The 14,789-nt window shown below is 30.5% G+C and overlaps 1 protein-coding gene across 5 annotated transcripts; it reads right to left on the reverse strand.

The window, feature by feature from the left end:
• Positions 1-4,780: 4,780 nt before the first annotated feature.
• Nrg (Neuroglian) lies at positions 4,781-14,437 on the reverse strand. 5 transcript variants are annotated; one of them, XM_085659651.1, is made up of 14 exons: positions 14,265-14,437; positions 13,164-13,252; positions 13,046-13,069; positions 12,160-12,292; positions 10,208-11,623; positions 9,658-10,118; positions 9,212-9,568; positions 8,847-9,105; positions 8,446-8,766; positions 8,150-8,369; positions 7,916-8,072; positions 7,545-7,808; positions 7,100-7,192; positions 4,781-6,952 (listed from the first exon to the last, which is right to left on the reverse strand). In XM_085659651.1, the coding sequence occupies exons 2-13, from the start codon at positions 13,219-13,221 to the stop codon at positions 7,101-7,103; spliced, it is 3,762 nt and encodes a 1,253-aa protein (XP_085515777.1). In that variant the 5' UTR covers positions 13,222-13,252; positions 14,265-14,437; the 3' UTR covers positions 4,781-6,952; position 7,100. The 5 variants fall into 5 exon arrangements, with proteins under 5 accessions (XP_085515777.1, XP_085515775.1, XP_085515776.1 ...); XM_085659649.1 differs by lacking the exon at positions 7,100-7,192; XM_085659650.1 differs by lacking the exons at positions 7,100-7,192; positions 14,265-14,437 and adding an exon at positions 13,487-13,763.
• Positions 14,438-14,789: the final 352 nt, after the last annotated feature.

Here is a 14,789-nt window from a genome sequence, read left to right on the forward strand (position 1 = left end):
GGTCGTTTCACGAGCCGTTATAAAGGCCGGCTTGTTAGACGAGATGCTCCACGTAAGAGACATACACCGATTTTACACTCCGTCGGTGTTCGTGGTCGCGGTGCAAAACCGCGAACATTTTTCGCGCCTCGATGAAAAAGACGAGAAGAAGAAGAAGAAGAAGAAGATAAGAAAAAAAGAAGCAGAAAAGAAGAAGAAAAAGAAGAGAAGAAAAAAAGAAGCAGAAAAGAAGAAGAAAAGGAAGAAAAGGAGGAAGAGAAAGAGGTTCCGAGTCTTTCGATTAATACAAATGAAGAATAAATATTATTTACTTATTTATTTATTTCTTTTGTATAATTTTCAAAATTATAAGATTCAGGAATGATCATCGTTGTAATTTAATATTGTCAAACATCAATATATATCATAATGCATCCTTAACCATGACAGGTCTTCCCGATGATCTAGCGAAATAATCGTTATATAGAGCAATCTCACAATCCATCTTATAAACCCTCTTTCCCTCCCTTTATCTAAAGAAAAAAAAACAATGTACTCCATCTTCTTTGAGATGATAGATCCTTTAAGGCTAATTCGAAGGTAATCTTACAGATGGATGCCTTCGATCGCGACTACAATGTTCTTGATTCCTATATACCGGTATGGGTGCGTGTGTGAAGAAGAGGTTGAGAATCGTGTGCAAAGAGAAGAGAAGAAGTCACGAATTGCTTTGTTGCCAAGTCCTCGTCTCCGATGGATTCTACAGATGCTTCGAGATAAAACCTGTGTGTCTTTGGATATAACACATATTTATGTAAGAGAGATATTGGAAATAAAATAAATATCTCAACATCCAAAATATATCATAGATCATCTATAGCGTGAGCTTGAATGTTTTGCAAGAGAAAAAAGAAAAGAAAAAATACATTAAATAGTTAAGAAAATTTGTTTAACGGAACAAGACGAATAATAGAATTGAAGAAAAATGGCGAAACATTTATTGTATACTGCGATCTATTTTAATTTTGAAGAAACAGGTCACAAGGTTTCGAAGATAAAGGAGACATCATCCTTGTTAAAAGTCGATCCTCAGAGTGTCTGCGAAAAAAAAGTTAAGATTATATCGAATCTTTACCCGAGCAAACGATCCAAGAAAGCATTCAATGAATAGCCGATAATAGTGTCCATTGTATATTTGACTCTCGAGGAATGGTTCGTCGTTTTAACAAATGGTCCATTGTAGACCCTCGTGAATTTCTTGGCGTTTTTACCGTCTCCTCTTTCGGTTTTAACGTTTTCTTTTCACAACTCGCACAGAAACCGAGCGTGCAGTGAAATTGTGAGCGAAGAAACGATTTTAAAAGAATCATTGCGCGCCTTTTTGTAGTTTTCGAAACACTGGTTAAATGAGCGTATATTGGTAGCAGTGGTAATATAATTTCAAGAATCGAAATTTCTTATTTATTTACAATCCATAAACATCGTAAAAACAAGATAACATCGATATTCATATTGTTTGCGAATTATATGTTAGAGTTGGGAAGAAAAGAGGATGAGGTGGAGGAGAAAGGAAGAAGGAAAGAGAGATTCTCTTTCATAGGTCGTGTAAAAGCAGGCCGATTGTCGTTTTATCTACAATCGAGAATGTTTTTGCTCGGTCGTGGCAAACCAAATTGGGTTTGCCACAAGTCCACGTACTGTGACTTGTCGATAGTTACGTAATGCCTGGATTATTCGAGTAATACTTGTTTTGTTTGTGTGTATGTATACTGTATTGGAGTGTGTCGAAGATGATTGGTTGTTTAGAAGACACAATCGTTTCTAGGCATTTACATATGTAAAACACGATTAGATTTTTTATAGATTTACATAGATCCATATGATTTGTATATATGTATATATATATATATATATATATATATATATATACGCATATTAATATTATATATATTTTATTATATATTATTACCTACATATAAACTTAAATGTATATATGCAGGATATTTCCGGAATGATGTTTCAAACTTTCAGGGATGATAGAGGAGGACATACATAAGCGCCAATATTAGATAAGAAACTCAGATCTGGAAATGTCTCAATTTTTTTTTAAGAGGTCATGTTTTTACAGAATACAAAAAGTATTCTCTATAAGATACCTATAATTAATCAGAGGATTGCCTTGCCTTGAATTGCCTTCAGTCATTCTCAGTTATCCAGAGTTTCCCCTTATAATTAGTTGTCCAATTGACGACTGATGATGACTAGCAACTGGCAACTAGTAACTGGTAATTCTTGACTGATATATAATATATTATTAATATACATATAATATAATTATGTATTTTAATAGGCATATATAAATGTATATATTTCATATAAATGTTAGGAAAATATTTCTATGACGAGTTAACCAATAGCTAGCGAGATGATGACGAACAGCAATGGATCGTGGCGGAGTTTTTTTCATTCTCGTAAAGCCAAGGATATATACTCTCCTTTTAATCCTGTTTCTCTTTCGATAAACGCTCCCCTTTTATCTTCGTCGATTTCTATGCGCAGAAAACACTCCAAAGTGGTCGAGAGAAAGAAGAGAAAAAGATGAGAAGAGAGAAAGAGGGAGAAGTGAAGGGAGGGGGAGAATGGCTGTTCTCCAGAGATCAAGTTAGAGTACCACCACAAAAAACCTGTCCCGCATAATTACATTATCGGTCACATCTCGCTCGACTTCTGTCCGCACGACTGTCTCAAGCTTCTGTATCCCTCTCACTATTGAACTCCCCACCTATGTCTTCTTCTTCTTTTCTTCTCTTAATTCTTTTTTTTTCCTCTTTTTCTTCTACTCAAAAGGGCGCGTAGGATATAACGAGGTACAGCCGTGAAAGGCTGCAGGGGGTCGTGTATACGGTCGGAGGAGATTCAGAATTTTTTTTTCTACAGCTATACACTGTTTCTTTTATTCAAAATCGATATGAACGAGTCTTTAAACAAGCTTCTTTTTTTTTGTTAATTCGTTGTGGATAAATTGATATATTTAAATGTATAAATTTAATTAATAATGTAAAAAATACAGTATTTCTTTTTTCCATATAGTTTCAATATTATTTCAAATTTCCATACCGCCATACCATTAATACTTATTGTTGTATATCTTGCGGGCTATAAGAAAAAACGGTAAGATAAAGAAAAGACGATAGTAATTTCGTTTGTAGATTTTATTTTTTTTTTTTCTTTTCATTGACATGGGAGATATTGTACGGACGTACGTTTGGAATGCGCATTTTGAAATCGTAGGAAAACGGGTAACTTAAATATTAAAATGTATTATCTCTACGAATTACATAACGTGGTTTTTCTTTTAACATAATATTATATCTTCGATAATAATCGCTGTTCTTCTAAAATATGACAAAAGAGATAGTATAAACGGATTGAATAATGTCTCTTGCGCTTTTCTACTTCGTAGAAAATAATTTGAAGAAAGAGTACAGTGATGGTTTTCGATAGTACTCCTCGCGTGCATTTATTCTTTTTATTCGGAAAACATATTATTATTATTATTATTATTATTATCCTAATTATAATAATTTAATATACAATGAACAATATGAGTGATGGATAAACGCATGTTAAGACAAATGCATTGAATATTTCTTATTGTTTAACTCCCCTATACTCTTTTTTTTCAGTCGGTGTTTTGCTTTGTACAAATAACATGCGCTATCCAATCGTTTCACGATGAAATACTATTCAATAATAAGTCGTACATTTTATATATTATATATATACATATATATATCCAATATATATGTATATATCCAATTGCATAAAATATAAAGCAAAAGAATATGTTAGTTTCTATATAACGTTTTCAACTTCATAACAAATATTATATGCACGTGAACAAAGTAAATATTACAAAAAAAAAAAAAAAAAAAAAAAAAAAAAGAAAGAAAGAAAAAAAAGAAAAAGAAAAAAGAAGAAGAAGAAATAGAAATACAAAAAGAAACGTGTGTATATGTAAATCGTTAACTCACTATTATTTTGCGTCAATGTAAAATACATACAACTATTTCTTGTACATAAATTTCTATGCGCATAGATAGTTTCTTCAACGCAAGTAACGGTACGATATAGGCTTCGAAATATCTGTTATATAAGGAAAAAACTAGAAAAAAAAAAATAGATCAGAAAAAAGATATTTGCGATTGTAAAAATGATAAAAAGTATAAAAATGCAATAAGTCGTTTATATACGGATGTATATATTGGAAGTTTACGCAAATATAATGAAATATTTAATATACATTCGTGGAGATTCAAAGTTTCATTTTAAATTCTATTTAGAGATTCCTTCGAAAAATATTTACGGGGAATCCAATATAAAATTATATATTAAATTATGTGAAAAAACGTACGTATAACTATTTATCGTATGACTTCGACGTCGACGTCGACGTATGTATATAATACGACGTTCTGACTAACAATGGAAGTAATATATCAGAAATCAGTACTTTATGATATACGTATTGAACTTTATCTTTCGAATTACTTGGCATTTTTATTATATATATATATTAGTGTCATTTTATATGTATGTGTATATATATATATATATATATATATATATATACACGCACACACACGATAGCTTTCTTTCCTTTTATGCACCCACATATATAATTATTAATTTTTTCGACGTCAAAGTCATTTGTACAGGATAATCGGCAAGAAAGGTCCTAACAAATATTTTTTGACAAAACATTTATACATGCAGCACCAAAGAGGATATATTTCTTTTCTTTCTTTTTTTTTTTTTTCTTTTCGGTTAATATACGGATAAATCTTTGATATTATGTTGCAGACAAAATTGTACCATATTTCTTTCCTTCTGATAAGCTGAAATATATATCATTTTGGAGTATAATATATTTATGAATTATCTCGCATTTCTATAAGTATTTTACATTTTGTACCTTTTTTTTCATTGCCTTTGTACCTAACATATTTGCTTGTGACACTTTTGCAGACAACCTGTACACATTGTATGAAATTTACTAATTTAATAACCTAAATTAATTGTACATGTACTCTGAAAAAAAATAACAAGTCTGTCTTATTCTCTTTAAATACTCAGTATACTATAATCAAACATAATAGTGTTACTTAATAGTTGTCCCTTGTGTTCTTTCTTTTTACTCTTGTCAGATCTCTTATGTCTTCTTGTCTATTAATATAATGTCTCTTTATATATTCTCAATACTTTATATATTAATTAAATAATAATCTTATATTATGTTCCTTGGATTATAATAAATCTTGCAAAAAAGAAATAAGTTTCATAAACATAATAAGTATCGGTATTTTTTTTATACCTTATAAAATATTATTTAGTTTTAATTGGGAACTACAACTTCTTTCATTAACTTTAACTGAACTTATTTAACAGATTTTATTAAAAATTGTGTTTTACAAAAGCAGAAAAGGTATTTGATGAATTTAGAACAATTTCAGTTCAAGATTGACTAATGAAAAAAAATAAACAAGATAAAAGCGTTGCTAAGAAAAAAATAAGAGATCCCCCGGCCGGTCATATAGTGACTTATTTCAAAGTAGAGAGATCTCCCCATTTGGTTGGCTAAGTGTTAACTAGAGCATGTTTCACATACAAAAAGCAACGATTAGAGGCCTTGTGATATCTAACTACTATAGTGCATGTGTGTGTACAATGTTTTGTTAATATTATATTAAATATGTGTGATACAGTTTTTTTTTTTTATATATATATTTTTGTTTTGCTCTCGTATCTGTAATCAATGTGCAAGTGCACAATAATCATAGATAATTAATAATTCAATAAATTTGGCCCTCTGTCTGCAGAGTAAAAATTGATTGTGTATCTAAAGATCTTTAGGGAGAACTTCCTTAAGAAGTAACATTCAGTCGAGGCCAGATTGTGACATCGCTTCTTAAGCTGTCCTTTAATATTTTCATCTAATTTTGTATAATAATAATAATATTGAGAAAGATAATTTTCACATTAGGTAGGTTGTTATATCAGTATTTTTCAAATACTATAGGCTAGATTATAATTTATCACATTGAAGATGTTTTGTGTATATTATTTCAATAGATTGTAAAATTTTTATTTTTGAACACATAAAACGTGAGGCAAAATGTTTGACGGTATATGCTATCCTGAAAGTATTTTCCACTCATAGATACATATACACCACAATCCGAATAATGCAAACACATTTTAGATACCCTGTAATAAGCTAAAGTGTCTGCCTTCAATCTAGCCTTGTCAAATATTACCATAGATATTGGAGATTAGTTTCTACAGTTCTATTTTCATAAATAGCTTGCACGCTATGAAACACCTATTGTCTTTGGGTTTTACAACTGACCAGAGATGAATAAAATAAATTTACATCTTGCATTGTCATTTAATACGTCATATATTCAAATATATACACATGTGGTAGTTATATTTAATATATTTTTTTAATTTTCTTTCAAATGACCTCTAATTATGTCATAACATTTTTTTCAATTTTTAAACTGTAAACAAATTTATATTATTATAATCTCTTAGTATATAGATTAATATGAAAAAAGAAAGTAAAAAAAGAACTTAAAGAGCCACATGTATACATAACTTTTCTTACAAATATTAAATGCACAAATTCATGAATTTCTTTAAGTAAACTATAAAACCCAAAAACAAATTCTAATTGGCAGTATAGTGTTGGACATTGCGCCCAGCGCAAAGTGCATAGCGAAATTGCTGCAGCAGGTAAGGATTCGTATTCCTTACCATGATGAGAAAAGATCTTTTATCTTGTTTGAATGAGATTCTTAGAGAGGTTACACGTACGTGGCCATAGTCCCGGTTGGAATGGACGGTGTTTCCTCTGGTCTGCCTTTTGGACCATATTGCCCAATAAATGATCCATCTTCTGTGAAAGGTCCTATAAACCATATATATAGAAAACATTATAAAATACATTCCTTTTATGTTTTAATTCTATTTAAAGTATCAATGAATGTGTGTCTTAAAGTGAAAACCAAACAATTAATAAAAAAGCATATAATACCAACGATGTAACATTACCTACCTTATACCAACGTTGCAAATGCTTGTGAATTAGGTTCTTGTTTACGATGCCGACCATATTGACCAATGAAAGATCCATCCTCGTTCATACCCTCTGTATTAAGTCAAGCAACAAAGCAAATAAAATGTATAATAAAAAGATAAGAAAAGTGTAATACATAAAAATAGCACGAAAGCTATACGGAAATTAATGCAATATTATATACATATATTATCTATTATCAAATGATATATAATTTTTTTCTTTTATAAATTGTGCATAAGCTGGCAAATACAATGAAGCTGAGAACATTTTTTTTGCAAATAAGACAATTTATATAGCAAAAATAAAAACGATAAACGAACAATATCATATATAGCATGCTTTGTTCTTCATTTTCTACAGTGAGAGTATGTTTTGTATATAAAAAATATTTGATTAAACAATTTATTGCGTCAAAACTAACCTTCTCCATATTCTGCCATAGAATCAGTGTCAGATTCTGGATGTTTTCCATCTTGATGAGATGACGAGGCCAACGACGCGCGGCCACCGGCAGATTTAGTATCTAAAGGTTGAGAATATTCATGGAAACCACCTTCGTCAGGATAATCTCCTCGTCCAGCAGCTAATTCACGTTCATGCACTGCATATTTTCCACCTCTATTTCGTTTAATTATGCAGACAATAATCAGAACAAATAGAAGGAAAGCTATTGCCAACATCATACCTACATAAATTATTAAATATAGTTAATACTTAATTATTAAGTAATTATTATTATTAATGAATATCATAATATATGAATACATCAAATTTTTTTCTTCAAAGTATTACCTATGAACCACCCAGCTGTTGCAACGTTTTCTTTAGGTTGAATTATTGGCCCTTCACTGCTGGTTTCTACTTCTTGTGGTACACTTTCAGTAACATAATCTCCATCAACAGCAACTACAGACATAACATAGACTTCACCACTTGGAAGTCCACGTACCTATATAAAAAGATTTGATGAAATTTTGCTATTAAAATTTATAATTTTCAGAAGAAATTATATTATTTATTACTTACTTCAATCGTATTCGATTGAAATTCGGGATCCGTTTCAGAAGCAATTGTTTCACCTTTCAAATTATATTTTACAAAGAAATGACTACCAGGATTGCCATTTAAATTTGGTTGCCACGTAATCCTTACATTCGAATATCCATTTTCTTTGGGAATAGTGTCCCATGTAAATTGAGGTACGTCTGGTCTTTGAGAAGTACGTGTTCTTTTTTCGATGAAATAACTATAAAAAAAGACATTTTTTATCTTAATGATAAACAATCTTCTTGATAAATAAATTCTATATTAACAAAACTTACTCATTTCCTTCACCAACTTTGGTTGTAGCTCGAATATGGACTCTATATTTTGTATCAGGCGCCAAAGCTGCTAATTTAGCACTAGTAGCTTCTGGATCTGATATATGTGGTTTCCTTTCTAATAATGTTTCTAATCTAGTTCCATTTACTACCCTATAATAAATTTTATATCCAGTTAAAACACCATTTGGTTCAGCAGGCTTTGACCAGACAAGAAAGAGTGCACTAGAGCCCATAGGAAAAGCTTCAAAACTAAGTACTGTTCCTGGAACACCTTCAGGTGTATCAAAACTTAATGTCTCAGATGGAGGTCCTGCATATCTATATATAAAAAAAGTGTTAACAGATGTATTTAACCAATTCCAAAGTTAAGAGATGATATGCTTGAATATTTAAGTTACCTTCCATTATAAGCAAGAATCCTGACAAAATTTTTACTATACGGAATGAATTTATTAACTAAAGCGCGTGTCATATTGCCACCTCTAATGTCAATTTCACGCATTCCTTTTTCACCTTCTTTTTCTGTCCAAGTTTGAATTTTATAACCTTTTAATTCACCTCTCACTGATTCTTCGGGGACGGCATTCCATGAGAGTAGTGCAGATGTACTAGATTTGACTTGAATCAAGGTAAAGTTTCCAGGAGCTTGTAGTGGTACTAAAATATATTACATATAATATAACTGAATATAAGTTATATTTTAACATAAAAGTTTCATCTTATGAGTATAGACGATACTCATTTATATATTCATTTTACATACCATCCTCTCCAGAATATCCATACACTTCCTTGACTTCAGCTTTACTTTCTCCTTTCTCATTAATTGCAATTACTTTAATTTTATATTTTTGATAAGTTGGTTGGTTATCTATTGTAAGAGTGTGTTGTTTCCAATTGTTTATGTCCTCTATAGTCCATTGTTCTTCTGGTCTATCTCTTTTATAATACACTCTGTACATAAATCTTGGAGCATTGTGTTCTATTTGTGGTAATATAGTCCAAGAAATTACAAGATTTTGAGGTGTAGTTCCATTACCCATAACATTATCTGGATTGCGGTAAGGAACATCTGACTGAGTTGTACAAACGTCACTATGTGATGAAGGTAAAGATTTTCCTGTTGAAATATTATGGATTAAAAGTTGTATGAATTAAAAATAGTATTCTTATATATATATATAATATGTATATATTTGTAAATCATACCTATTTTGTTCCATGCAAGTACACGAAATGTGTAATTAGCCCAAGGTGACATTGGTACATCATATGTTTGTTCTGTAGCAGGTACAAAATCTGCTGATGTTTCCCAAGTATCTGGTGTAAAACTTGTATTGTACTGAATAGTATATCGTAGAATTGGTGCTCTATTATCACCCATAGGAGTCCATTGTACAACCGCATTATCAGACATACAATTTACACCAATTAATTTTGGAGCATTAGGTACATCTTGAACTGTTAATGTTGCTTGTGCTCTTGTTTCATCCAATTCAGTACGAGCAACGCAAGTGTAAGTACCAGAGTCTAATTCTGTTGTCTTTGTAATCATTAACGAATAATCTGTACTTCGTACAAATCGTGGTTCCATTTCAAAATCAATAGGTTCGCCATTACTTAACCACTCTATCGTTAAAGTTAAGCTCGAATCAGTTACAGCATTGCATCTGAAAAATAAAAATAATATAATATAACATACAAGTTAATGTAATATATATATAATATTATTATTAATTTAATATAAATAAATATATACCTAAATGTGGCAGTAGAACCTGCTGCAACTTCATAATCTTCCGGTTCGTCTGTAATTCTTGTACGCTCTTTTACTACAAGATTTGCAAAGGCTTCTACTTCTCCAAACTTGTTAGATGCATGACAGACATAATTACCTGCATCTAAGAATATTATATTTTCTATTTCTAAATCACCTGAATCCAAAATTCTGTATCTTCCTCCTGTTAATTCTTGACCATTCCTGGCCCACTTAACTATTGGTTTTGGTGCACCAAATACACGACAAGTAATCCGAACTGTTTTACCTTCTACTGTTGCTTTGTCATTTGGAGGTTGAGTAATTTCAGGTTCTAAGGCCAAGACATTAACATATACGTCTTTGTAAACGTATCCTAAAGAATTAGTGGCATTGCACCCATAATTTCCTGTGTCTTTCTTTTTTAACTTTTCTATAATGATAGAATTTGCTGTAACTTTTCTTCTATCATTAGCTGGTGCCTCTGATATTGGTTTTCCATTGTGAATCCATTTGATTTCTGGTTCAGGCACACCACTTGCCTCGCATCTAAATTCAATAGTTTCATCCTCTGCTGCATTTATAATCTCTGGTTCTACTGTGAAATATGGAACCGCCATTACTTGTAAACTTATAGAATATGAATTTGCGTCTCCAACACCATTAGATGCTTCACAACTGTATGTTCCTTCATCTTCAAAATTTACATGCTTTATAATTAATGATTTCCCATAATTTCCTTGTATAATTCTATCATTTGATTGTATTAATTTTCCATTTTTACTCCAAACAGTCTGTGGTAAAGGAGTACCACCATATATACAATATAATTCAATTTTTTTACCACGTAGAGCAACTTCATTTTTTCTACTAACATACTGCTTAACAGGTTCATGTTTATTCTGATTAGAAGATGCTCCACTCGAAATAACATTTAACAAAACTTTACTGCCTAATTTATATTCATTTCGAAATACAGATGTTGCTGCGCACACATAATAGAAATCATCAGAGGCGTCATTCCTTGTAACATTGCTAAACCAAAGATTTCCTTCAGGATCTAACGTCATGCGTGAATTATTAATTGATTTAATTGCACCAGCTGTATCTTGAATTAGCCAGTATACATTTGGTTTTGGCCACCCATCTGGTGGTTGGCAGGTTAGTTTAAATGGTTCTCCTTCATAAGCATTTAAACTTATTGGAGTTTGATCTTTAAATGCATTAAGTTCTGCTTTACGAACGAAAACGGAGTTTGATGTAGCTATTCCCCATTCGTTTTCTGCAAAACATTGGTACTGTCCTAAATCTTCATCACGAGGTCTTGCTATGACTAAAGTGCCTCTTCCTGGTTGTTGAGAAATACGGTCATCATATGCTGGCCATTCAAAATTTTTTCCATTTTTAACCCACCGATATCTAAATTATTATCATTATTATTATTAACATTAATATACTTAATTTGTTATAAACATCAATTTTTTATTTTTATTACATATACAAATTAAACAATTATTTAGAAATTTACATTGTAATAATTAAAATATATATATTATACTATTAAATGAGAAAATTTATTTTCCTGTATATCCACCATTATTATCAATTTTATTATATGTAATATTTAACTAGATTCATTTCTTTTTAAATATACATAGATAAAATAAATAAAATTTATTCATCATATTAAAATTATTTTACTCCTAAAATCTAAGTAAATTGATTAAACTAAATATGACTCAGCTTTTACTAGAAGTAAAGTATCTATCAGTACTGGTAACTTTATACCCCTTTAGGATATGAGGTCATACTAGTAATTAAGACCAGTTACTCTGGCTTCTTAGTACAGTAGAAACTGTAGCTTTAGTTAAAATAAGATAAAATTTTATGAATGAATTTATTTATAAATATAATTTTTTATTTAAGCTTATATTAGAACAAAAAATTAAACTCACTTTGGTGCAGGTTCTCCTTCCGCTTCGCATTCAATCAGGAAGGGTTTATCATTATTATTGACCTTAGCTTGAGCTACTTGAAAAAGTTGTTCATCCGTAGGAGGCTGCTTGGATATCCGTGGTGGAGACTGAACTGATGAATCATATAAAATTTGCATTATTAAAAATAATAATATCAACATGTTATACATTATAAACACAATATCCTAATGAAAATATAACAATGTACATTGGATATAAAAATATTATGTGATATAACATGATGGAATGTAATAGGTATGTGTTGTCATAAGGATTCTTATTTGTATAATTTTACTACATTATATAAAATCTGTGTTATATATATGAAATTTTAATATTGAACTAAATGTAAAATTAAAGATGAACTGATACAACACAATGAATTTTTAAATATAATATATATTGTATAATCAAATAAATATATAAATAAATAAAATATACAAATAAGATTTATATTCATAATGTACTTTGCTATATACAATATTTAATAATACAGATCAGATCTACAGGAATAACATTTGTATCATGTATATGAGAACAGACAGATGATAAATGATTTTTATAGTTGTGATTCTATAAAAGAAGTTTTTTTTATGCTTCATAATTACATAGCAAAATCTTTCTAAATGCAATTAGCACAAAAAATGATAATGAAGCAAAGAAATATGATTATTAAACATTATCATCCTTTATAGGATATACACTTAAATTGATAAAAAATATTATGTATGAATATGTGTGCAATGTTACATTTAAAGACACAATTATAATTAAAATTCTTAATATGTTTCAATTTTTAATGTGAAATATTAGATTTTATAGCACAATAAGAATTTACACATAGCAAATTTTTACGATTTTTCACCTTCTAAGATATCCGGGATACGAACTATAAATTAAAAATCAAATATATATATATTAAAAAACTGAATTGAATTTTTATCAAACACAAGGAAAGTAACCATTCGCAATATTATACTCACTTATTGCTGATGATTGTAATACGAGTGTTGAGATAATAAATATAGCAAATCTCATCATGATAGATTATATTTCGTCTTATATTTCGTATCTAAACAAAGTAAAAATATTTGCTATTAAGAAATGTTCTTAAAAATAAAATTCACAGATAAGAATAATTGTTTTATAGAAACATTAATCATTTTTAATCCTTTAAGGATTTAATTAAAAAATTGTTGGAAATAATTGTCCCAATTTTCTTTTAAAGAATTAATGCAAAATAGATTCATTGAAGATTTCTAGAAATCCGGAAACGATGAGCGAATCTTTGTATGAAATCGTGTACATTTGAATAAGCGTAGGGGTTGTTCTGTCGATTAAAGTCACTATTCTGAAGTAGATCGTATCCACGGAGATGTAGAAACTTCAAAAAATACACTTAAGAAATAAATCCCGATCACGATTATGACGCGAAGACTGGGCGTACTCCACGAGCGTGAGGAAACTATAAAAGGTAATTAGGAACGTCTCTCTACATGTGTCACAATTATTTAGCCAAGCTATTTTGTAGGTATCGTATGAAGGGAAAAATAGAGCACGGAGAATCGATCCATACTCTGTAGATACACATACATATTGCGAAAGTTTAAAATGAGGATTTTCTAGCGCAATATTTTATTCTATAAAAAGAAATGCATTCATCGAATGGAAAGAATTTCTGGGATGATCTCACCGAACTCGACGTCCTTCGAAATTATAAGATCATAGAAAAATCATCGAGAAAGTATCGACGATCGAAAACTCAAGTTCGACGCATTTTGTATTTCCACCTTTTTGCCCTGTATTTTTTTTTCCTTATATAAAAAAGAATGATCGATCGGATTTCTCATTGTCACGAAAGAACTCCCGTTGGGAATCAGAAGAATAAAAAAGGAAAGAAAAACACGAGCCTGTGTAGACAAACGGGCACACCCGCGATGCTGTAAGCTCACCATCGATCGTCGATGCTGCCTACCGTTCGTTCGTATTCTTTCTTATGTTAAACGGCCAACACCCACGCGTTGTTAAATCAAAAATATAAACAAAAGTGATCTAAGTAATTTTTCTAGATAAATTAAACTCACCTATCTTAACGTTACGTTGATTTTTAGTGCACAAAAATCCCTGTCATTACTACGGCATTATCGAAAACAAACGACTCGCACACTGAACGTACCGTACGGTACCGTACCACTGTACGTGTGCACGTTACACGCACACTAAGAGACTCTCCCCACTTCTCTTTTTCTACCGCATATACACAACTACTGAACTATGAAATACTATTTCACGCTGATGCGTTTACAGCTTGCGCATGCGCAAAATATTCCCTTTGCTCTCCTATTTCTAAAGGTGGAGCACTCTGAAGTTAGCCAAAATATAATACGCGGAATTTTGAAAATTGCGCGCACAAAATTGAGATATTTTAAACGTTATAATATGGGTACATATTTGGATCAATTTAAAAAGATTACGTTTCGATGCAATTTTTGAAAATTTTCCATTATTCGTTGCTTTATGGTCACGTTTATAAACGTGATCATATTTGGTTGTAACGGATGGTGAACGCATAATGCAACTTGCGACGAGAGTCGCTTACAAATTATCAC

The sequence above is a fragment of the Vespa mandarinia genome, chromosome 10, assembly GCF_050613455.1.
Source record: "Vespa mandarinia isolate Hongniang chromosome 10, ASM5061345v1, whole genome shotgun sequence".
NCBI classification, from domain to species: Eukaryota; Metazoa; Arthropoda; class Insecta; order Hymenoptera; family Vespidae; genus Vespa; species Vespa mandarinia.

Bases quoted from the DNA above. Each gene is read 5' to 3' on its own strand.
- Nrg (XM_085659649.1), bottom strand. From the start codon at position 13,221: ATGATGAGATTTGCTATATTTATTATCTCAACACTCGTATTACAATCA. The intron at 12,293-13,045 runs GTGAAAAATCGT...ATGATTCATCAG, and splicing joins TATCCCGGATATCTTAGAAG to TTCAGTCTCCACCACGGATA. The intron at 11,624-12,159 runs GTGAGTTTAATT...ATAATAATTTAG, and splicing joins GAAGGAGAACCTGCACCAAA to ATATCGGTGGGTTAAAAATG.